Here is a 24,425-nt window from a genome sequence, read left to right on the forward strand (position 1 = left end):
CTGAAGAAAAATGGGATGGTGCTCCTGGCTACTTATCCCCAAGGAACACTCTTACAGGTCTAGAAGGGACTCGCCCGATGACATGAGTGGCATTATCTGTAGTGGAAAGGAGTTGGTGGCAAAGCGGGGTGTCCATCACTGGGAGAGTAGAGAGGATAATTAGCGTGGATCCACACCATGGACACACAGCAACATGGTTGGATCTTAAAAACACAGCTCTTAGTGCAAATATAAGAAACAGAAGGAGATATTAACACAATATCATTTACACAAATTAAAAACAGCAGCATGCAAACAGTGCTCATTTGGGGAAATAAAATACATATCAGAATGGTTACCTATAGGGGGCGGGGAATGGGAGTGGGTATAGAGATAAAAGGGAATAAATAAACATACAAAACAAATGAGATGTTGCATGGGGAAAAAGGAAAATGAAGCCTACGTTCCATCTGACCAGCCTAACACATCACCTGTTTTCTTTTTCCTCATCTCTTCCTTCCCTCACCACGGGCAAATTCCCCATGGAGGTAATCCTAGAGTGCACACAGGACCGATGTGCCCACGCCATCTCATGAGCTTTCCCTCCGTCTAATTCATCCGGCACACTTTATTTTTCATGACTGCATAGTATTCCAAAGAGAATTTAAAATCATTGTTTGTCATTGAGAATTGAGGTGATTCCTACATTTTCACCAGTAACAGCAACTCTATAACCTTGTCAGGATACCTGCAGTGTTTCTCTGAGCTCCCCGCCCCCCACAGGGCTGCATTACCACTTTCGTGGGCCCCTTCCTCCAAAAAAAAACAGTAAAAATATATTTTATGACTACATCGGGACAAAGATGAATATAATCCAGGGTAGACTCATAATTTTACATTCATTATTAGTCTATTCATATTTTCTTCTGAATTAAAAAGAACCTAAAACTAAACATTTCTCATGGGCCACTAACCCAATGGATACATTTTCCCCGTCCTGCAAGTGATATACCAAATTGGAGGCCCAGCCTGAACTTGAACCCAGGACTCAGGCTGCCTGGCTCTGTCCACCACGGCAGGCAGCCGTGCCGGGACCCACACTGGTTTCCATCCGTCCTGATGAAGGCCACATTGATCATGAGTGGGGCAGACACAGTGGTGTTCTGGTAAATGTTTAACACCTGGGGCTCACTGGGAGGAAAAGGCCCTGGTCTGTAGCATTTGCCAATTTCCGTGGTGTAAGTAATCCTATGGCCAATTTCAAACTATCAATGTGATGTCACTGAACGGAAGTTGGGAGAAGACGCAGCATAGCTCACCATTATGTAATATTTTCATTGTGTGGATGCGATAAGCATAAATAACCTCAAGAGCATAGATAATAGTAAAATGTAGTAAAATAATTAGGAAGTGATGAGTTTTGGGTATTTTAGAAATCTTTGTTTTTAATATAACGCATTTACTTATAAGTTTTTATAACTGAAATTTGTAATAATGGCTGTGTTTGTCAACTGGCTCACAAATATTCCCGAAATTTTAACAGTCAGCTGTTGCAAACTGGCACAAGCTGGCTCCAGCCCGCCGCTGGTCGAGGGCCCTGCAGCAGTGGGTCTTCTGGGCCCAGCCCTGGGTAGGGACAGAAGACTACATTTCCCAGAAGCCTCCTCTCCCAGGACCTGCCCTCAACTTTAGAAAGCTGTTACCGTGGAGACAGGCTAACAGACTGTACAGGCTGTCCTCAGAGGGGTGAGTAGAGTGCAGGGGACCACCGGGGGTTGCTGGACCCTGCCTGGCAGGGGATTGGGAAGGATGGTGGCCGTAAGGGGGTTTCTTCTGCCTGGGGGCTCCCAGCCCTGATCTTTCTGGGGAAGTTTTCAGAGTGTGTCTGTGAGTGTGTGTGTGTGTGCTGTGGGGAGAAGGAGGTTGCTGCTGGGGATAGGGATGCAGGGAAGGGCTGTGGGGCCAGGAAGGCCTCCGGGCCTCTGGGCAGGGTCCAGGCAACCTTGAGGCAGGACTGCCCTCCCCAAGCTGCGCTGTAGCTGACGAGGCAGCCTGGTGTGGGGAATACAGTACTGCGGATTCCGGCCCAGCGCCGCCTCTGATGGCAGTGTTCTGCGACCTGGGCTCAGTCGTAACCGCCTGCTGCCCATTGACACCCTGGTCTTCTCCCCATCCTTCTTTCCTTCCTCTCCACTGCCCCATTACCCTCCCTTCTAGGACTTCCCCATCTCGTTAGGCCCTTAAGTGCATGGGTTTCAGAGCCAGAAATATATGGGTTCGAACCCCAGATCTGCTACTTACCAGCTCTATGACCTGAGGCAGTGCACTTAACCTCTCTAGGCCTCGATTTTCTCATCTGCTGAGTGGGTATCATAGTGTCTGCCTCATAGGGTCTGTAATGGGAAAACCCAGTTCAGTCTTCCACCTCCTGTGCGCCCCCTTTAGCCACACAGAACACTTCACTTCTGACCAGATGTATGGGATTTTTCTCCCCCCACCAAGCAATTCTGCACAACACCAGCTGGGGGTCCAGCAATTGAACTCAGTTCTGACACTATCTACCTGGAGACAGTGAGAGATCCCGCAGGTTAAGGGCTCAGTCCCACAAGACTGCTCCCACCCGACTTCAGATGTCAGTTGCAAGTGGTCGGTCCCCAGGTTACCCACAACTTCTGTCCGACTTGGCTACAAATTGGAGGTTCCCATGGCCCCTCCTCAGGTTTGATTGATTTGCTAGAGTGGCTCACAGAACTCAGGGAAACACCAGTTTATTAAAGGATATGAAAAGGATACGGATGAACCAGATGAAGAGATACATAGGGTGAGATCTGGGAGGGTCCCGAGCGCAGGAGCTTCTGTCCCCATGGAGTTAGGGTATGTCACTCTCCCTATACGTGGATGTGTTCACTGACCTGGAAGTTCTCCAAACCCCATACTATTGGGATTTTATGGAGGCTTCCTCACGTAGGCGTGATCAATTATTAACTCCATTTCCAGCCCCTCTCCCCTCTTTAGAGAAGTGAGGGGTTGTGGGGCTGAAAATTCCAAGCTTCTAATCATGGCTTGGTCTTTCTGGTGACCACCCCCATCCAGGAGCCTTCCAGGAGCCCCCCCAGAGTCACCTCAGTGAACAAAAGATGCTCCTAGTGGTCCTATCACTTAGGAAATTACAAAGGTTTCAGAAGCCCTGTGCCAGGAATAGGGGGCCAAGACAATATATACTTTCTATGATCTCACAGAGCCATGGAGGATAAATGAGATTATCTCCACATAACCCTTAGCACAGCTCCCGGCACACAGTAGGCGTGAGCGCCTTCTGATGGTTATGACTGCCCTTTCTGTGAGGCATCCTCTCTGTGCCGGGATCTGATCACCGGGCTGTGCTGCCTGGCTGGTGGGCACAGTGGGAGGTCCGCCTGCAGGGAACTGGGGTCCTGAATGGGCTGCGGGACACAAGGCCTCATTTGGGATGTTGACCACCTGGGACTCGGGCGGGCAGACCTCCAGTAACAGGTGCGTTCATCCCCTCCTGAGTCCTACAGAATGTCAGCATCGGACAGGAAACATCTGTCCCTCCTTTCATATTGCAGAAAGGGAAACTGAGGCCCAGACCGGGGCAGGGAGTGGCCCTCGGGAGCTGCCAGCAGAGCCAGGTTATCCCCCTAGCCAGGCTGCTGCTCAGAGGCCGAGGCGGCCAGGTAGGGCTTGGAGCAGGGAGGTGGGGCCCGGCATTTCCCTCCTACTGCCTGTTACCCCCTCAGTCCTGGCTGCACCCCAGGGAGTGATGACAAATCTGGGACACCCTGCTCTTTTCTCCCCAGTCCTCACCATTCCCCCCCACCACATCCTGTGCATTGGGTCTGTTTTCCTCCTTTCTGGGCCTTTGCCCTGTTTGCTGGAAAGAAAATAGATATTTGAGGTGGGGTAGTGGAGAGACCTGAGCCGGGAGACAGGAGGCTGGCCGATCAGCTGGGCTGATGGAACAGAAACCCCACACGGCCGCTTGAACAAGCAGAGGCTGAGTTTTCCACACAACGGGCAGTCTGGAGGTGGCACTCAAGGGCTCCACAGGGCCCCTTGGGACCCCGGCTCCCCCGGCTCTCCACTCTGCCGTCCTTAGCAGGCAGCTGTGGTCCTCAGGTGTGGTCACCTCACGGTCATGCATCGGCTGTCCCACCTCACACTTTATGTCCATGTCCCAGGCAGGAAGAGGAGAAGGGCAAAGAGTCTTTGCCAGCTGGGCCCTGGCCTTTCACATCCAGTAATTTCGACTCTCATCCCACTGGCCAGAACTGGGTTCATGTCACAGGGCCACCTCTAGCTGCAAGGGAGGCTGGGAAGCCGAACATTTCAAACCAGGCACACTGCTGCCCCCAACAAAACTGGGGTTCTGCCACATGGAAGGGGGGACTGGATCTCTGGGCAGGCAACTAGCGGTCTACCTGGGGAGGCTCTGCTCTGCGGCGCAGGCAAGGCCTTCCCCGGGGCACACGAGCACATATGGCGTCTCCAAGTGGCTCACGAAATGATCTCCATCCTGTGGGCTGATGCAGGGCTGGGCCAGGAGAGCGCAGGCTGTGTCACCCTCACCTCCACCTGCCCCTTGTCCCTGTGCCTTGGTGGCAGCCCTGCCCTGCTCTCTCTGTGCCTCAGTTCCATGTTTGGTGATATTACCTTCTTATTTTTTTTGATCACATTCCATATCACCTTACTATTTTGCATAATTTTCTTTAAACCAATTCACTTATTGGACTTAATAAATATATTTAATAGGAAACTTCTGTTTAATAGGAATACTAGAACAGTCCCTATAGTATTAGCATCACTTGCCACAACGAGAAGGGACCGTCAAAATAAATATACGAAAAAGCAAAGCAATATCGGTAAGTGGGGGCTGCCTGCTCCAGCCCTAACAATTGCTCTCAATCCGTGGCCTGCTTTGTCTTTGTTTTAAAGGGAGATCTTTCTAATCCACCTGAAACCGCCGCCCAGGACACAGGTGGTCGTGGTGGCTCCTTTCCGGTCTGGAGTCGGCCCTTCTGAGGGCTTTTATCCCTCCCGCAGAGACTCCATCTCTAGACGGCCAGAGACGCGCCAGGATGGAGGTCCTGAAGGAGAAAGTGGAGGAGGAGGAGGCGGCCGAGCGGGAGGAGGCAGCGGAGCGGGCCGAGAGGGGAGAGAAGATGATGAGGCCGGTGGAGGTGCGGAGGGAGGAACCGCCCCTCACGCAGGAGATGCTCAGGGACCTGGAGAAGAAGCTGTCGGAGATCGTAATCCCGGGGAAGCCCTCGTGAGTGTCGGGATGGGGGCTTCCGCCCAGCAGCCCTGGCGGGGGTCAGAGCAGGCTGGGCGAAGGAGGAGCCAGGGGGAATGGTGGCGCCGGCGCTGGGAGGCAGGACCAGGATGGAGAGGGAGGCGGTTATGAGTGAGGGCTGTGCTTTCAGGCTGCCTGCTCCAAATCTCCACTCTGCCTCTCACTAGCTGTGTGACCCTAGGCAAGTCACTCAACCTCTCTGTGCCTCAGTTCTCTTATCTGTTTAAAAGTAAAGATGCTTATAACGATACTTCCCTCCTAGGTAGTTGTGAGGATTGAATGAGGAAGGGATAGAACAATGGCAGCTAAGGTGGATAGAAGTTTCCCTGTGCGCTGGGTCTAGCCTCAGGCGAACTAATACCATCCCCCTTGTGGGCACAGGATCTTTACCAGTGACGCTATCGACATCTCCAAGCTGCCCCTTTCCTACCAAAGCAACACACCCAAGGAGGAACTCTTGCTGCAGGTGGCAGACAACTTCTCCCGCCAGTACAGCCACCTGTGCCCGGACCGCGTGCCCCTCTTCCTGCACCCGCTGAACGAGTGTGGAGTGCCCGTAAGGCCGAGGGTGGAGGGCAGGGCCAGGAGGAAGGGCAGGGGGCGGAGAGAGATGGGCCACAGCACAGACCTCCCGTGGGCCAGAGCTGATAGTCCAAGGGCAGCGTAAACTCACGTGCTCGCAGGCCCTAGCAGGCTTGCTGGGAATTGGCCTGGAGACCCCCCGCCCCACCTGAGGGGCAGCCGGACGCCCAGGGCAGTCTCCAGCCCCAGAGGCCGGCTCTGCCCGGGGGAAGGGCAGAGAAATAACACAAAATGGGCCAGGACCTGAGCACTGGCCTCCTTCCTTCTACCCTGTGAACCAGGGCACGTCCTTGAGTTTCTCTGGGCCTCAGTTTCCTCATCAATGGACAGAAGGGCATGGGATGAATCCTAAGTTTGCACGACGGCAGCCCACAGGCTGACCTGGACTCACAGACTGTTCTATTTGGCCCACGGGGTGATTTTCAACATTTGTATTAGCTGCCAGCACGTGAAACTCAGGAATTCCCATACAGATGGTTCCCTAGGCCCCTCTTCTCTTGGTCTGGTCATCCCAGGCCTGCATTGCCCCTGCAGCAATCAGAGGGGGCTGCACTGAGGCTGCGCCTTATGTGGGGCCATGCGAGATCCGGTGCCTTGGGGCCTTTCTCGAGTCCACAGGGAGATCCTGGGGGCCTGGCCCGTGGGCCAAGGGTGGCAGAGCAGCCCCTCCAGGGCCCTAGAAGCACTGGGTCTCCCACATTGGGCGGTGGTCTAGAGCCAGACAGACTCAGCTCTGCTACTGACCGTGAACCTGAGCCAGTCAGCTGACCTCTCGGGGCCTCAGTTTCCTCATCTGTCAATGGGTCCTGCCTCACAGGGTTGTTGGGGGACCGGAGAGGTGATGCCAGGTCTGGTGGCACTTGGTAGGGCAGTGGTGGTGACAGGGAGGCCCTGACACAACGTGGCCACCAGGAATAGCACAAGCTTATTCTAGATCTGGGCTGCAAGGGTCTTGAGGGACATCTTCCTCCAATTCCCAACACCAGGGGAGCCCAAGACCCAGAGAGGCCTAGGTCTCCGCCCCAGGTCTCCAGCTTCCTAGGCTTCCTGAGAGTGCCGAGGTCTCCTACTAGGTGGAATGTCCTCCCAGGAGCCTGTGGTCTGTCCCCTTGCAGAAGTTTGTGAGCACAACCATCCGGCCCACGCTGATGCCCTACCCCGAGCTCTACAACTGGGACAGCTGTGCCCAGTTTGTCTCAGACTTCCTCTCCATGGTGCCCCTGCCCGACCCCCTCAAGCCGGTAAGTGCCACCCCAGGGCTGCATCCCTAGGCCCATGGGGCCTAGATGGGAATCCAGGCAGGTCGGGAGAAGGAGGCTCAGCAGGGCTCAGGCCACAGCCCATGAGTCTGTCTGGGAAGGGTCAGGGAACAGGCCCAGAGACAGGCAGCTACTTGCCTGAGGTCACACAGCAAGCCTGGTCCCCCAGCTTCCGCCTCTTTGCCTCCTTTGCCTCTATCTGCCTTCAGAGTCTTCCTTTCACAACTTCAGGAGGTGGGGAAAGGAGAGCGAGGGGAGGGCCCTGCTGCCTGTGGGCCTCGGCCCCATCTTTGGGCTTCTGACCAGCTCAATCTGCTTCTCATTGAGAAGGGGGCGGGGAGAAAGGGACTGGTGCACAGTGGAGAACTGAGACAGGGCAGAGAAGGAAGGGATGGGGGTAGAAGGGGAGGGGGACTTGGGAATAAAACCATCAAGTGACCAATCAGAGAACATTAGACCAGAAGCTTCTACAGTCCAGAGGGTCTTTCCCATCAGGAAGTCCACATCCCCTTAAAAGTACAGGCAAAGTGGATTGCACCTTCTGGACACAGGGCCTGTGCTTTTCCTCCCACTCTTAGCAGGCTCCCTACCCTGACAAAGGTGAGGACCCCTGTTGGGGTCCAGCCTGCCCGTCGGCCCTAGTGCCCAGCCCTTGACACATGGGGAGGACAGGTCGGGGGCGGGGGGGGGGGCGGCCATGCTGACCAGCCCGCTGTGGCCAGCCCTCCCACCTGTACTCCTCGACCACGGTGCTCCAGTGCCAGAAGGGGAACTGCTTTGACTTCAGCACGCTGCTCTGCTCCATGCTCATCGGCTCTGGCTATGACGCCTACTGCGTCAACGGGTACGGCTCGCAGGACCTGTGCCACATGGACCTGACCCGGGAGGTGTGCCCCTTCACCGTGAGGCCCAGGGAGGTACGGCGGGCTCGCGCTGCCCTCGGCGTCCTGCCAGACGCGCCATCCTTAAAGCGGTGTGTCCCTGCTACTCCTCCCCCTGTCGCAGCCCCTTCAACGCAGCATCACCACGCAGCCCTGCAGCTGCCCTGGAGTTCACATTTCAAACTGCCAGTGATTTCTCTGTCCTCAGCGTCTCAACGCCTACTGCCCAGTTCCCAAACTGTCCCTCTCGCCTTGTCATAACTCAGCTACTGTGTTCCCCATAAAGCAAATTTTCTGAATGCCACATGGCTTATATCTTAAGTCAAACCCTTCCGAACTTACCCTATGCACTTGATAAAAATCCATCCAGCCGTTTTCATATAAGGAAAAAACAGACAAACGGACAGGCATTTGGTTCTGTATTTTTACCCTGCTCCCAGTAAAAAGGCCCCCTTTTTAACAGCAAAAAAATGTCAGCAACCCTCCAGCAGGTGGTGGCTGTGTTTTCATACCTGTTGACTGAGAGCTCCATAATGGTCAGAGGTTCTGCGAACACAAGAAACACTCTTAAGTGAATTAAATTTTAGGAATCATGAAAGCATCTCTTTGTATTTGGAAAATAGCCAGGCAGAAAGTGCTTTTCATGAGCTGGATTGATTCCAGGACTTTGTGATCAGGGTCAAATCCCCAGGGGCATCTGCAGCTCAAGGCTGGGGGTCCAGGGTCCTGGGGCTCCAGCGGGATGCGTGTGCACTGGCTTACACCTGGGCGAGCCCCTGGGGACCCGGGGCGGGCGCTCTGGTGGAGGGAGGCGAGACGGAGGGGAGGTACCAGGTGAGGGCCTTGCTGTCAGGCCCTCCTCTCCAAGGAGGAGGGAACAAAGGCTCCCTCACTGCTTTGGGCTCCAGAGGCCTGTGAGCTCACACGCTGGTCTCTTATCTCAGCCAAAATTCTAATTATGAAAATGATATCAATAGCTAACAGATGCAGAGAACTTTCCGGGCTATAAACCACTTTCATGTCCATTGACTTCATCACTCGTCACGATAGTGCTGTGTGGGAGGTACCATCACTCCTGTTTCACAGATGAGTGTGTTGAGATGTAAGAGGGAGGGGCACTTACGTGGCCCAAGTCACACGGCTGGTAAATGCAGACCCCGGGACCGAGGCCCAGTCTGTCTGACTCTAAACCATAGAGATTTGCTGTTTCTCCCTCATAACTGTCACAGGCCTACTCCTGCAGCCTCTGTGGTGTTCTCTCCTGGACATGTTTCTGCCACCTAGCACACATTCGTATACACACACACACACACACACACACACACACACACACACACAGGCTTTCTTCTTCTTCCTTGCCCGACAAACTTACTTTAAGTCAACGTAGGACACCCTCCAATGACAAAATCTGGAAAATCTGACTCCCGACCGTTTGCCCCACTTTCTAGATGAGATCCAGATCATAGCTAGCTGGGCAGTGGGGAATGAAGAGGAGAAAATCGCATCTCCTGAGCTCCTGCCCATGGGTGTTTTCCTGTCTTTACTTCTCAGAACAAGCCCGGGGAGAAGGTTCTGACTCTCACACCACTTTACAGAAGAACCTGAGGTTAGGGAGGTGGGAGGACTCACCCAGGGCCACAGAGCTGGAGCTGAGGCCCTTTCTGCACTTAGGGCCAGAGAGCCCGCAGGCTCCAGGAGCAGCTGGGATCTCCTGGTCCGAGGGGCAGGCAGTTCCAGGCCACTGATCATTTTGCTCTCATTGGGTGACAGAGGGTCCGGGAGGAGGAAAAGCCACCGGCTAAGAAGTACACCATCAAACCCCCCAGGGACCTGAGCAGCAGGTTTGAGCAGGAGCAGGTGATGAAGAAGCAAGAGGAGATCAGAGCTGAGGAGGAGAGGCGGCTGAGGGAGGAGGAGGAACGGCTCATGGTGGGTCCATCGTCCTCGGCCCTCGACCCCTGAGCTCAGCTCTCGAGCAGGGGCTGCTAGGAACAGGCAACCAGACACAGGGCATGGAAGGGATGTGCTTCCGGACCCCCATGTCCAAACCCCTCCTCCACCCCTCAAGCACTCCCCATCCCCGCCGCCAGGCTGGTGGGAATCTCCCCCTGGTGGTCAGCCAGCTTCTAGGGATGGATTTCCAACATCAGCGAGCTCTGCTGCCCAGGGCAACCCATCTGATGCTGGGCAGTGCTGGTCTTCTCCTCATACCAGACGTTTGCACTGAAGATGAACCTACACACACCCTCCCACCCGTCCTCCCGTCTCTCCTTCCATCTATCCGTCTTCCCATCTCTTCTCTCGATCCATCCTCTCATTTCTCCTTCCATCCATCCATCCTCCCGTCTCTCCTTCTGTCCATCCACACTCCCATCCTCCCTCCCACCTTCTTTTCCTTCCTCCCGTCTTTTCTTTCCTTCCATGTAGTATTTACTGAGTGTCTCCTCTGGTCCAGGCCCTGGGGATACAATAATGAACATGACACAATCACCTTTCTCCCAGAGGAGGCAGACAAAGAAGCCATATGGTGTCCCCCTACCTTTGTTTGGATGAAATCTCACTCAGAATCACAACACAGAAAGCCAGTGAATCCCAGATACCCTAGAGCTCCAGAGGGCCCAGTTTGTAAACCACAGATGGAGTCAGACCCTCCCAATTTATTGATAAGAAAATGGGCTCAGAGGTGGGGCGATGTCCTCAAGGTCACACAGCCAGCCAATGGTGCAGTCTGGGTCAGAACTCAGGTATCCTGCCGGTTCCTCAGCCCCGGGGAGATGTTTGGGCCCCTGATGCCCCCCTTCCCACCCATCTGGCCCGTAGTCACCCACCTTTGCTGTGTAGGAGGCGGAGAAGGCAAACACCGACCCCCTGCACGGCCTGCGGGTGCACTGCTGGGTCCTGGTGCTGGCGGGAAAGCGCGAGGTGCCGGAGAGCTTTTTCATTGACCCGTTCACGGCGCGCAGCTACAGCCCGCAGGACGACCACTTCCTGGGCATCGAGAGCCTCTGGAACCACAAGAACTACTGGGTCAACATGCAGGACTGTTGGAACTGCTGCAAGGTACCGGGCCGGGGCCTGGGCAGGTGCGGCAGGCGCAGCTGGCAGAACAGGGGGAGGCAACGGCCAGCGGGGAGAGCGGGCCACCGGGCCATGAGGGCCTCGGACTTTCCCCACAGCTGAGTCCCCTCAGCCCACTCCTTTGCCCATAAATTACCGTTCTAATATGATTATTGTCTCTCTTTTGATTTCCATATCCTTATAAAATGTGGATTGTTATTTTGTATGAATGAGTTTTTTGAAAACGTTGTATTGGAGTGTAACATACAAGCAGAAATGTGCACTCATCCTAAGTTTACAGCTCAATGAATTTCCACAAATTTATATATATATAAAACTCAGTACCACTTACATAAGTTAAGAACACATGCACATATTTGGGGGCAGGTCGTAACTGGACACAAGGGGGCTTTCTGGGCTGCGGGCAGCGTTCTCTGTCTTGATCTCAGTGCAGGGAACCAGGGTGCGTCCAGTTGGTGGAAATTCATTGAGCTGTGCACAAATCGAAAGAGAGACAGGCTCCAGGCTCTAGGTCCTGGGCTTTTTTGTTGTTTCCAAGTTCCTCCATTTCCAGCCAGGCCAGCTTCCCAAAGGCAGATCCTGGACCCTTTCCCCCGTATTCCTAAGTGACCCTGTCCAGGGACAGCTGTCACCCGCTGGGGAGAGGAGCAGAGTTAATGCACGTTCTCTCTGGTGCAAGTCACTCTGGGTCTGTGGGGAAGTCAGATGTTCCGAGGTGGAGAAACTTCTGCCTTCAGTGGAGGAGCCACACCCCCTCCCCTGGCCTCCCTCGGCCGCTGATCCCAGGATTGCTCGGCCCTCGCTGACCCCACAGGGTTATGGGAAACAACACTCAGTAGGTGCTCGTGTAGTCCCTGGCCGTTCAAATATGTTAGCTATTGTTCCTCTCATTTGACAAAAAGAACTTTTCCCGACCACACAGAGGGGGCAGAGCCCAGACTGCCCTCCCCCAGGGCCCAGGCTCATACCTGCCACAGTGGTCAGTGCCCTCTGAAGGATAACGGCCCTTCAGAGGCCGCGCCGGTCCTCCTTCGCCCTCTTCCAGGCTGAAGGCCCTTCAGCCTCCCCTCCCCACATGCCCTGCGCCAGCGCCAGGCGGAGGTGACACGGATAACGGAAGTTATGAGATGGAGATGGAAGGGTGGCTGGGTGGGAAAGTGAGGCCAGAGGGGCAGTACCGCGTCACCAAGTGAGGGCACGAAGAAAGAGATGGCGACACTGGCGGTCACTTTTACTGCCTGATGAGCACGGGAGTGGCTGCTTTGTTCCGTCAAAGAACGTTGAAATGGCCTTGCGGGTGGGGAGCGACGGCGAGGCACCCGCACACAGACTGCCTGGTGCGCACACACCCAGGCTCGTGGGACGTGGGAGCTGTCCACTCATTTATGCTTTTTTAAAAATAGAAATTAAACATTAATTTAAAGTAGCAAGGCGTAACATCTAACTACTGCTTATTACTTACAAAAGCGACAGAGTGGAGGACGTGATTTAAGGAAATACAAACATCTGTACAATTGGTTCCTCTCCACGAAGCCTTGACTATTGGCGGTCACTGTTACATCTACGAGCAGTCTCTCCCTCCCTCTCCTCCGCCATGCCCCCCCCCCACCTCCCAGCAGAGCAGTCACCCTCAGAGGCCCTCGGGGACTCAGATCCCACAGCGAGGACTAGGTTTAGGGTGGCACCAGGACAGCTTCGTGTTAAAACCCCTTGGGGGCAGCTGTTCTTAAGCCCTGGACCTCTCTCTGGAGCACTGATTCAGGGGCATTGGGGTGGGGCGGGGGAGGTAGATTGGGATGTGGGATGCTCCCCACCTGCTGGGAGTCATCTGGCAAGTGACCCGAGGCCCAGGTGGGCTGAGATGAAAAGAGGTGGGAGACCCACACCATGAGAAATTCCCACCTGCGTCTTCCGGACAGTTCCACGTGTGCCTGCCCAGCTCCCTCCTGGCCTGGGTGAAACCGCGAGGAGGTCTTTTTCCAACCCTGTCGTCCCCCTCCCATAAGATCTCACCGGCGTGCGTTTGCTCTAAACGTGCCTGGGACGCCCCCTAGACAATGCAGAACGACCCCCACGTCCAGGCCGCTCCCAGGCCACAGAGTTTCCAAGTCTCTCGCAGGACCAACAACGGGATTTCTTCATGGGGAGACTGGGCAACGGGAAGGGAGTTCCAACCCTGCTCGGGCCTCAGTTTCCCTGCTGAAGTGAGCAGGGTGCGGGGACACTCAGAGGCTGGCCGGAACCGACACTCTATCCCTCTGTGCCCTGGGCCCAGGGCCCCTCTCTACTCTGAAAACAGCCATTCCTCCCCCGCCCCCGTGGAGCAGGAGGGATGTGGTGGTGGTGGGGTGCACTCAGCTGAGTCCCTCCCCTATCAGGACCTGGTCTTTGACCTGGGAGACCCCGTGAGGTGGGAGTACCTGCTCCTGGGGACCGACAAGCCTCACCTGTCCACATCTGAGGAAGACGACAGTGGCACGAATGATGACGAGGACGTGGAAGATCTGGTGAGGCGCAGCAGCACGTGGGGCCGCGGGGTGTGGGGAGGGGCTTCACACCCTGTCTTGCCAGCCTGACAAATGTCCCCACCACACGATGTGTACTGGGGGGGACAGTCCAGATGGACCAATTATAGATTCCTCAGAGCAGAAGGGCCTTGGGGCCGGCCCCGTGGTGTAGCAGTTAAGTGCGCGCGCTCCGCTGCTGGCGGCCCGGGTTTGGATCCCAGGCGCGCACCAATACACCGCTTGTCAGGCCATGCTGTGGTGGCGTCCCATAAAAAGTGGAGGAAGATGGGCACGGATGTTAGTCCAGGGCCAATCTTCCTCAGCTAAAAGAGGAAGATTGGCATGGATGTTAGCTCAGGGCTGATCTGCCTCACAAAAAAAAAAAAAAAAAAAAAAAGCAGAAGGGCCTGGACCCTCCCCTCATTTTACAGATGGGCAAACAGAGGCCCAGACAGGTCCAGTGCCCTGCCCAGTGGCTTAGGGAAGGGCTGGGACTTGCCTTAAGGTCTCCTGCCTCCCACACAGTCCACCCTGTTCAGGGGCTGCCCTGCTCCTCTCGGGTGATAAGACCCTCTCCACAAGCCCCGCGGAGCCCCAAGGCTGGCCATTCCTCACGTCCAGGCCTTCCTGCATAGCCACCATGATCCCCCCTGTACTTCCAGGCCTTTCTTGTCCATCCTATCAGCCCTTCTAAAGGTCATTGGCCTGGGGCCTTCCCCAACTCGTCAGCATAGCTTCTCTCATCTCCTGGTCAGGGGCCTTCCAGGCAGGTCCACTTGAGGCCTTGTGTGTGGACATCAGGGGCCCAGAGGCCTCAGCTATTGGCTTGGACACCTTGGGCAAACTTTCTGATCGTTGGAAGCTTCAGTTTAATTGTCTGGATGTAAAGTGGGGGAGTGGGGTCAGTTATATTCAGAGTAATAATAAGTGTATTTGTTTGCTAGAGTTGCCACCACAAAGTACCACAGACAGAAATTTGTTTTCTCACAGTTCTGGAGGCTGGAGGTTTAAGATCAAGGTGTCAGCGGGGTTGGTTTCGCTCCTTGGCTTGTAGATGGCCGTCTTCTCCCTGTGTCCTGACACGGTCCTCCCTGTGTGCGTCTGGATCCTAATCTCCTCTTCTTATAAGGACACCAGTCATGTTGGATTAGGGACCCCCCTAATGACATGTTAAGTTAATTACCTCTTTACAGATCCTGTCTCCAAATATAGCCACATTCTTAGGAACCAGGGGTTAGGATATAGGAATTCTGAGGGGACACAGTTCAGCCCCTAACAGTAGGCAACACTCACATGGCCCTTACTAAGTGACAGGGGTTGCTAACCTGAATTAACTCATCTAAGTCTTCACAACCACCTGGTGAAGTGGTACTAGGGTTAGCATCCATGACTATTATCCTCCCATTTCACAGATAGGAAAACTTAACGCACAGAGGGATGAACTAACTTACCCAAAGTTACACAGCCAGTAGGTGGTGGAGCTGGGATTTGAACCTGGGACTTGATAGTCTGGCTCCCAAGTCTGGGCTCCCAATGGTGACTCTGTTCTACCTCCTGGGACTGCTTGAGGACAAAATGAGACCACTGCTGTGATGTGCTTGGCTTGGCAGCGTGGACATGCCTGGAACTGGTGTCGAGCATTCTCAGGGTCCTCGTCTCTGGAGACCAGAGCCTCCCTGTGCAATCTGGGGCACAGGCGCCCCCTGCTGGCCCTGAGACGTGGACTGATCAGACAAGCAGGCATCAGAGGTCTGAGCAACGTTTGTGGAAGAAAAGTTTTAAATTGAGAAAATCTTGTCCAAGTTTCTGTGGTTACCTAGTTTGAGGACCATTTGTCTAGACAGGCCTTATTTTACAGATGGGGAAACTAAGGCTAGAAGAGAACAAAAAAACAATAAGGGCAGCCAGGCAGTGTCCCAAGCCCTTGACATCCATTCTATCAGTTAATCCTGAGGGGTCCAGTTCACAGTCAGGAAACGGAGGCTCAGAGCGGTTAAGGTACTCGCTGGTGTCGGATGGAGGCTGGGACTTGGGTCCACCTGACTCCGGAAGCCCCTCTCTTAATGAAGGGCTGTGCCTGAGGCCTCTGACGACCGAGAGAAGGTGGCACGTGGGGACAGGGGTGTTGCTGTCCCAGCCAGGCGGGTGCAGGGGAGGGCTCCTGGCGAGGACCTGCCTCCTCCTCTTCCTCTCTGTCTTGGGTCACACCAGGTCAGAACTGCCCCTGACCTCTGGCCCCTCTGGGGGAGTTGACAAGCCACTCTGGCTTGGCCCTGGGGGGGCGAGACAGAGGCTCTGCCCGTAACTTCTGCTTCAAGACCCAGCCCTGACCAGAACCAGCCCGCCCGCCCCGCCTCTCCCAACAGTGCAAGGAGGATGAGGACAAGAGCTGTGACATGCCGACCTCGTGGGTGGAGCAGATTGAGATCTCCCCGGAAGGTACGTGCGTGTTTGTGTTCACTCCCCAGGACCGGCTCCCGGGCCTCTGGGGAGGCCTGCGGCACCAGCCAGGCAGGGGGAGGCCAGCAGAGGCTGCCTTGGCCCCTGGTTGCCACCCCTCCTGCTTCCCGCCTGCTACACACACTGAGCTCCGTGGCCGACGGCCTGACACCATTCTGGCAGACAGGAGGGGGCTCAGTTAACATGTGCTGGATGATGGAGTGTGGGAGGTGAGGGAGGACCGAGGACCAGCCGTTCCCCTCCCTCACCCCACCTTGCCAGGAGGAGGCCATGCACAGCACCCACATGGCACAGGGGAGGGGATGTCAGGACCAGGGAGGTGCAGGCAGAGAAAGCAGGAGGACGGGGACGCTCGTGCCCCATGCCGACTTCTGCTGGCTGCTGAGGTTCCCGTCTGGCAGCATCCAGCCCACGGGGAGGGCATAGGCCATTCCAACAGGGTAGGACTAGAGAGCGTGTCATGGGACCCCAGGGGAGGAGAACCCAGCCCAGCCCTGGGATTGGGGCTCGTGGGGTGGGTGGGCAGAAAGGGCTTCTAGGAGGAGGGGTCATCTGAGCGAAGTTTTGAGGGATCAGAAGGAGTTAGCCCAGTAAGGGCAGGAGGAGACGGTGTTTCCAGCAGAGAGACCTGCACAGGCAAAAGCCTGGCAGCGAGACAGTGCAATGTGGCAGGGCGCAGATCCTCCGTCAGGCTCCAACCTGAGAACCCCTCCAGGGCAGAGCCGCCCCTGGTGACTGTTCTCCTCCGCCTCCCTGGAGGGGGCTGGGGGCCTGCAGGAGCTTAGCAGACAGCGCAATGGACAGTGGCTGGGTGGGGGTGGCCCTCTCTTCCCCTCTCTGGGGAGGAGGGACCCCAGCTCGCTCTGCGTCCACAGCGTTCGAGGCTCGCTGCCCAAATGGAAAGAAGGTGATACAGTACAAGAGGGCAAAGCTGGAGAAGTGGGCCCCGTACCTCAACAGCAATGGGCTCGTGTGCCGCCTCACCACCTACGAGGACTTGGAGTGTAAGGGGGGCAGCCCCGGCTGCGGGGAGCAGGAGAGCTGGGTCTCCCCACTTGCTGTGTGACCTTGGGCACGTCACTGCCACTCTCTCGGGGTGCACGCGGGCCCTGCTGGCCTCTGCGTGCTGGGAATGGTGGAGACAGGCTGGCGGAGTTGGCCTGGCTGCAGCAAGCACCGATCGGGCCCCACAGGTACCAACACTTTGGAGATAAAGGAGTGGTACCAGAACCGGGAGGACAGGCTGGAGCTGAGGCGTATAAACAAGAGCACGGGCCTGAATATCGACTACTTCAAGCCGGGCCACCCCCAGGCTCTGCGTGGTAAGTGGGCCCCATTGCAGGCCAGCTAGGAGCCCTGGGTGGGGCCTCACAGACTTCTTACAGCAGCCTCCTCCGTGGCAGCTGGCATGTGGTGGGAGGAACCAGTATCTCTGTACTGCCAGGGTTCTTGGGTGGCAAAGAACAGAAACCACCCTGCTTCCCTAAGCAAACCAGCTGTGTGGGAGGTCAGGGGAAGCACAGAAAATCCAGGGAGATGTGACAAGTGTTCCTCCAGGGAAGTCAAAGCCAGGGCCACGTGCCCATTCTGTGGTTGGGATCAGGCACACAGTGGGGGCCACATTCATGGGGATCAGCATGCTGAGGAACAAAACCAACAAATGCCCCCACATTTGAGCCAATGCAGAGGGTGTGAAGGGTGTGGACATGGCCAGGAGCTCAGGAGGCCGGGAGGGGAGGGAAGGACATGTCTCAGGAGAGAATCAACAGCTCTGCCCAACAAATCATAAAAGAAAAATGCAAGATTAAAATACGTTTTAGAAAATGATCAACCTCATTTCGTGGTTGAAATTTTTTTCTGGTGAAGAAGATTGGGACTGAGCTAACTAACATCCGTGCCCATCTTCCTCTATTTTTTGTGTATGGGACGCAGCCACAGCACGGCTTGATGAGCGGTGCGTAGGTCCGCACCCAGGATCTGAACCTGTGAACCCTGGGCTGCCAAAGTGGAGCATGCGAACTCATTCATTATGCCACCGGGCCGGCCCCTAGGGGTTGAAATTTAAAAAAAATGAAACTAAATCACTAAGTGATAATGAAACTAAATCATCTAGCCCCTCATGTTGGCAAAGATGAAAAAATGGTCTTACCAGGTGTAAGCAAGTGTGCAAAGTAGCAGACAGTCGCTCCCTGTCACTGCTGGTAGGAAAGCAAATTGGCACAACTTTTCTAGAGGGCAGTTGGGCAAAATATGTCAATAATAGCCTTAAAATGTATACACTTTTTGACCAGCAATTCTACTGCTGGAAATTTGTCCTGAGCAAATAACAAGCTAGAAGAAAAAAGGCGTGGTGCAGATGTTCATCATGGTGGTGTTTATACCTACAAAAAAGTTGGAAAAAGCCTAAATACCCAGCAGTAGGGGATTGGTTATATACCTAATGCTCATTCATGGACGTGCCTTGTCCCTGGGGCCTGGGGTTGGGTTATCAAGCCAGCGGCCAGAGCTCGTGGTGTTCACCCAACCATCTCCCCGTCCTCGCCTCCCACCGCAGTGCACTCATACAGGTCCATGCAGCCTGAGATGGACCGCGTCATGGAGTTTTATGAAACGGCCCGTGTGGACGGCCTGCTAAAGCGGGAAGAGACCCCCAAGACAATGACAGAGTACTATCAAGGACGGTCTGACTTCCTGTCCTACCGAGACGTCAATTTCGGGCCCAGGGTCAAGAAGCTGGCTCTGAACAGCGCAGAGTCAAACCCCCGGCCCATAGTGGTGAGAACTTGCTGGGCCTGGGGACAGGGGGGCCGCCCTCTCTGGCAGGCCGAGGTTACCCTGGGACGGGGGGAGCCCCAACCCCGGCGCAGCATCTTTCCCAAGCAACCTTTCCCCAGCCCTAGCTACGAGCAGTGAACATTCACCACATGCACGCTCCCGGGGCATCTGATGCCAGACTGCACCCTCAGCCACTGAGCCGAGGAGGTATTATCCCCTTACTGTTATAGAAAACACACACTCATGACTAAGTGTTTAGAAAATATGGAAAAATATAAAGAGAAAAGTAAAAATATCTCAGAATAGTATCTCTCAGATATTCCCACTTATTAATAGGTTTGGTTTTGAGAGTCTTTTCTAACTTAACCGAGGTGTGTGTATGTGTGTGTGAGAAAGTGTGTGTGTAGGTAGAATCCCTGTATCACCCACTTAATATTAAATTGTGCGTTTTTTTCTTCATATCATTACAAGTTATTTGGCAACTGTGTCGAATGGCTGTATACCAAAGAAGCTCTTCCTAGCAGTAATGGATGTCTAGGGATAGAGCAGGCTGCCTGGACAGGTGGTGAGCTCCCCATCTCTGGAAGTGAGCAAGCAGAGTCTTGTGGAGGGAGTGAGAGAAGGGGTCCAGCACTATATGGGGCTAGAGCAGCCTGGCACTGAGAACCCATGGGGCCACGAGAGCCGCTATTTGGCTAGGAAGGGCCACTCCACACGAACACCCAAATGACCCCAGACCCCAGTGTCCCTTGCTCCTGCCCTCAGGGTGCACAGGGAAATCCCCTTTGCCGCCTCCCACCCTGTGCCTGTTCTGGCTTCCCAGAGAATCACAGAGCGCTTCTTCCGCAACCCAGCGAAGCCAGCCGACGAGGACGTGGCGGAGCGCGTGTTTCTCATCCTGGAGGAGCGCATCCAGCTGCGCTACCACTGCCGCGAGGACCACATCACGGCCTCCAAGCGCGAGTTCCTGCGGCGCACGGAGGTGGACGGCAAGGGCAACAAGGTCATCATGACGCCCGACATGTGCGTCAGCTTCGAGGTGGGCCTGGGGCCGCGGCTGGCGGGGCGGGCGGGTGCTGGGAGGAGAAGGCGCGGGGCCCTTTGTCCCGTCCCAGCAACTCTGGAGAACTGGGATGGAAACTCCCGGTTCCCAGCCCGGAAATTCATCTCTGCCCCTTGGGAAATCAAGAGCTCCCATCTGGGCACCCTTCTCTTTGCAGCTCCTCTGAAAATCTTCCCCTTTCCATCAAGAAAGACAAACCAGGGGCCGGCCCCGTGGTATAGCGGTTAAGTGCGCGCGCTCCGCTGCTGGCGGCCCAGATTTGGAACCCCAGGCGCACACTGATGCACCGCTTGTCAGGCCATGCTGTGGCGGCGTCCCATATAAAGTGGAGGAAGATGGGCACAGATGTTAGCCCAGGGCCAGTCTCCCTCAGCAAAAAGAGGGAGATTGGCATGGATGTTAGCTCAGGGCTGATTTTCCTCACCAAAAAAAAAAAAAAAAGACAAGCCAGCAGGCTAGGACTACTCCTCATTGTTCCCGCCCCCAAGCCCTGGGCAGAGCAGACCCCAGATCCCAGGACCAACACTGGACTAGGAGCAGATCCCGTCACCTCCACAGAGCTGGCTCTCAAATCCTCCCTCTCCTGGCACGTTGCTTAGCCTCTCTGAGTCTCCAGTTCCTCTTCTATTATGATTTCTGTTTTTATAGATGAGGAATTGAGGCCCAGAGAGGTTAAGCAACTTCCTTGAGGTCACACAGCTAGAAAAATGGCAGGGGAAGATTTGAACGCAAGTGGTCAGGTTCCAGAGTCTGCCCACGACCCCAGCCATTGCTGCCTCTCTGTGTCACTGTGGCTGTTGTTGTCCCAGGTGGAGCCCATGGAGCACACCAAGAAGCTTCTCTACCAGTACGAGACCATGATGCAGCTGAAAAATGAAGAGAAGCTGTCCAGACATCAGACCTGGGAGTCGGAGCTGGAGGTAGGGTCCCATGGGAGAGTGGGCAGGTGGGAGGTGGCAGGGGCTGGAGAGTGTCTTAACCATGCCCTCCCCCACTTCCCAATTCAGGTGCTGGAGATCCTGAAGCTTCGAGAGGAAGAGGAGGAGGCACACGCGCTGACCATCTCCATCTACGACACCAAGCGTAACGAGAAGAGCAAGGAGTATCGGGAGGCCATGGTGAGCCTTGCTCCCGGCCCAGGCCCTGGCTTTTCCTGCACCCACACCAACCCGGGCCTCCAAGGTGGTGAGGGGGATTAGAGATTCTGCCGGGAAGCCCTTTGTAGGGGATGAAGTTATTGACACCACTGTGGTCATCCTTGCTGCTGCAATGACCATTTCTATGGTTCGCCCCCAAAGAGCACTCAGGATCTCCCCCCACCTCCAGGACTTGTGGCCAAGTAAAGGCCTCTACTGCATGGAAAAGAATGGAAATTGTGCACCCCCCTCCACCTGGGGCTCCCCTCAAGGTCACGACCTGGGCCGGGAGCCCCAGCGAGCATTTGGGTTACACCCTTGGGTTGCAAGACCCAGCCTGGTTTTTGAGGCCAGCTTCAGAATCCGCTTCACTAACCACATGGAGATTTCTAAAAATAGTTAGAGGTTGGGGAGGCAGGACAGGGCATCAGATGACTGGTCCTCAGACTCCCAGGATGGGCGTCAGCCTCCTCATCTCCAAATTCACCGGCCCTTGTCTGCCTACACAAGACATAAGACCCCAGGATGAAAGAGAAAAAGGAAGGGAGTTACTGGCAGTTTTTGATTTAACATCGTTCATAACCACCATTTATTACCATCTATTGAGCAAGCATCCACTGAGTGTTAGCTCTGTGCTGAGGCTCAGGTAGAGACATGAATTCATGTGACACAAGAGTGGGCTGTTGCCAATAACCATGGCAACAAGAGACAGCATACAGGTCCCCTCTGAGGCCTCAGTCCCAGAGGCGCCAAACACTGGGACCTGAATCTGAGGCCTGGTTTTGTTCAGTCCCATGTGGATACAGAGCTGGTTGATACAGAGGTCTCTGCAGCCCCTGCTGGTCCCGCTGACACCCTCTCCCCACTCCACAGGAGCGCGTGATGCACGAGGAGCACCTGCGGCAGGTGGAGGCCCAGCTGGACTACCTGGCCCCGTTCCTGGCACAGCTCCCACCAGGAGAGAAGATGACGCGCTGGCAGGCCGTGCGCCTCAAGGAGGAGTGCCTCAGTGACTTCAAGCAGCGGCTCATCGACAAGGCCAACCTCATCCAGGCCCGTTTTGAGAAGGTTCAGCCAGGGCCCGGGGAAGGGGAGGGGACCTTGGCATCCTCATCCAGAAAACGGGCCCAGGGTTGTCTGCCCACCATCTCATGGACTTGTGAGGGACTAATGAGGGGACGAGTATGTCAGTGCTTGGAGTTCCCAAATGATCAAGTTGTCCTTCCTCACTCTTGTTCATTGGGTGGATGAGTGGATGGAGGGATAGGAGGATGGATGGGTGGAAGGATGGGTGGGTGGGTGGATGAATGGATGAATGGATGGGTGGGTGGGTGGGTGGGTGGAGGGATGAAGGGATGGATGGATGGATGGGTGGATGAATGGAGGGATGGAGGGATGAGTAGAGGGATGAGTAGATGGACGGATGGATGGGTGGTTGAATGGATGAGTGGAGGGATGCATGGGTGGGTGGAGGGATGGATGAATGGTACATTATAACAACCCATTGTTGTTATATCCTTGACCCATTTCTGTTGGTCAGGTACACACCATCTAGTTCCCATGCATTATTTCATTTAATCTTCACAAAGAGCTCTACAGTGGTGGTGGGGAGATGTACAATGACCCTCATTTTCCATAAAAGAAATTGGAAGCTCTGAAAATGTACCTTGTCCAGAGCCACATGGCTGTCTCAGGCTTGAGCCCTGCTCTGACCTCATGGACATGATAACCCTCTAAACATGACCCCAGTGGCTCCCTCCCAAGACACGTTGTGGCCCCTGCCTCTACTCCTCTGGCTTCTGCGGGTGGGGGTAGTAGGGCCAACCCTTGGGGGCTGTCTAGTGACCAGTGGGATTTCAGCCTGCAGCCTAGGTGAGGGTCAGCCCTCATCAACCCTTCTGCTCTCTCCTCGCCATGCCCAAAGGAGACCCAGGAGCTACAGAAGAAGCAGCAGTGGTACCAGGAGAACCAGGTGACCTTGACGACGGAGGATGAAGACTTGTACCTGAGTTACTGCTCTCAGGCCATGTTCCGCATCCGCATCCTGGAGCAGCGGCTCAATCGGTGAGGACAAGAGGGGGAAGGACCGCTAGGGGGCTGGAGCAGCAGCTTCGTAATCCCCCACCACCTCTCGTTCCTCCCTCTGATTTCAGACACAAGGAGTTGGCCCCACTGAAGTACTTGGCTCTGGAGGAGAAGCTTCACAAGGACCCACGCCTGGGGAATTCCTGAAAGTCTTTATTTGATGTCCCTCCTGGGGCCTCGGACAGAGAAAGAAGCCTCCCCCACAGCCTGGCCCCTGTACTCCCTACACCCAGCTAATGACCGTCGACGGAGGCACTTGGCCTTCCCGCCCCGCCCCCTCCCCAAAGCCCCATCTATTCCTGCTTCTCATGATGTTCCTGTGAATAAACGCACTTTTAATTTGTCATTGATGGTTCACGGATTCACAAGCACCAGCCTTTTTCTCCTTCTCTTCTTTACCTACAGCCTGAGACCACGCCTCCCCCACCCCTTGGCTGCCTTCCTCACGTGTTTCCTGTCCCTCCTCCACTGGACTGTTGGGGCTTTGCAGCACCCCTGCAGATGGTCTCACAGCCACCTTCAAACCACTGGTTAGATCCCAACATGGCGACGGGGGCCCAGCTCACAAGGTGGGAATGGCAAGGCCAAGTTCCCCAGAACTCGGAGGCTTGACATTAGACTGCAGGGGACTGCATGGCAGCTGCTCTGCTTCCCAGCCACTGTCCAGCCATCTGCGGATTGGGATGGCGTGGACGTGTGAAATGAGGTAAGACTGGCAAAGCAGAGAGGGGTAGAAGCAGCATGTACAAAGTACTCACTAAATGTTAGCTTAAAAAATGGCCAATAGGGGCCGGCCCCGTGGCTTAGCGGTTAAGTACACGCGCTCCGCTGCTGGCGGCCCGGGTTCGGATCCCGGGCGCGCACCGATGCACCGCTTCTCCGGCCATGCTGAGGCGGCGTCCCATATACAGCAACTAGAGGGATGTGCAACTATGACATACAACTATCTACTGGGGCTTTGGAGAGAAAAGGGGAAAAAAAAAAAGGAGGAGGATTGGCAATAGATGTTAGCTCAGGGCCGGTCTTCCTCAGCAAAAAGAGGAGGATTAGCACGGATGTTAGCTCAGGGCTGATCTTCCTCAAAAAAAAAAAAAAAAGGCCAATAAACACACGTAAATGTCAAATTCATTAGTCATCAGGGAAATGAAACGCCACCACACACCACTAGTATGGATAAAATGAGTCAGTGTTGGTGAGGATGAGAAGCAACTAGAACTCTCAGAGATAGCTTCCCCAGGGGAAGTGGAAGTCAGTACAACCACTTTGGAAAACTGGCTGTATCTACTGAAAAACTATGGCCCAACAA

General features: G+C 55.1%; 1 protein-coding gene across 1 annotated transcript; it reads left to right on the plus strand.

Moving 5' to 3' along the window:
- Positions 1-5,078: 5,078 nt before the first annotated feature.
- DRC7 (dynein regulatory complex subunit 7) lies at positions 5,079-23,459 on the plus strand. The gene is given in 17 exon segments (XM_058528620.1): positions 5,079-5,275; positions 5,675-5,849; positions 6,991-7,116; positions 7,857-8,051; positions 9,786-9,944; positions 10,857-11,075; positions 13,472-13,600; positions 15,967-16,039; positions 16,936-17,064; positions 17,254-17,382; positions 18,615-18,835; positions 19,659-19,874; positions 20,708-20,818; positions 20,906-21,016; positions 21,908-22,102; positions 22,959-23,098; positions 23,188-23,459. Coding segments are annotated over 17 exon segments (2,604 nt in total). The 3' UTR covers positions 23,267-23,459.
- Positions 23,460-24,425: the final 966 nt, after the last annotated feature.

Source organism: Diceros bicornis, chromosome 32 (genome assembly GCF_020826845.1).
Source record: "Diceros bicornis minor isolate mBicDic1 chromosome 32, mDicBic1.mat.cur, whole genome shotgun sequence".
NCBI lineage: Eukaryota > Metazoa > Chordata > Mammalia > Perissodactyla > Rhinocerotidae > Diceros > Diceros bicornis.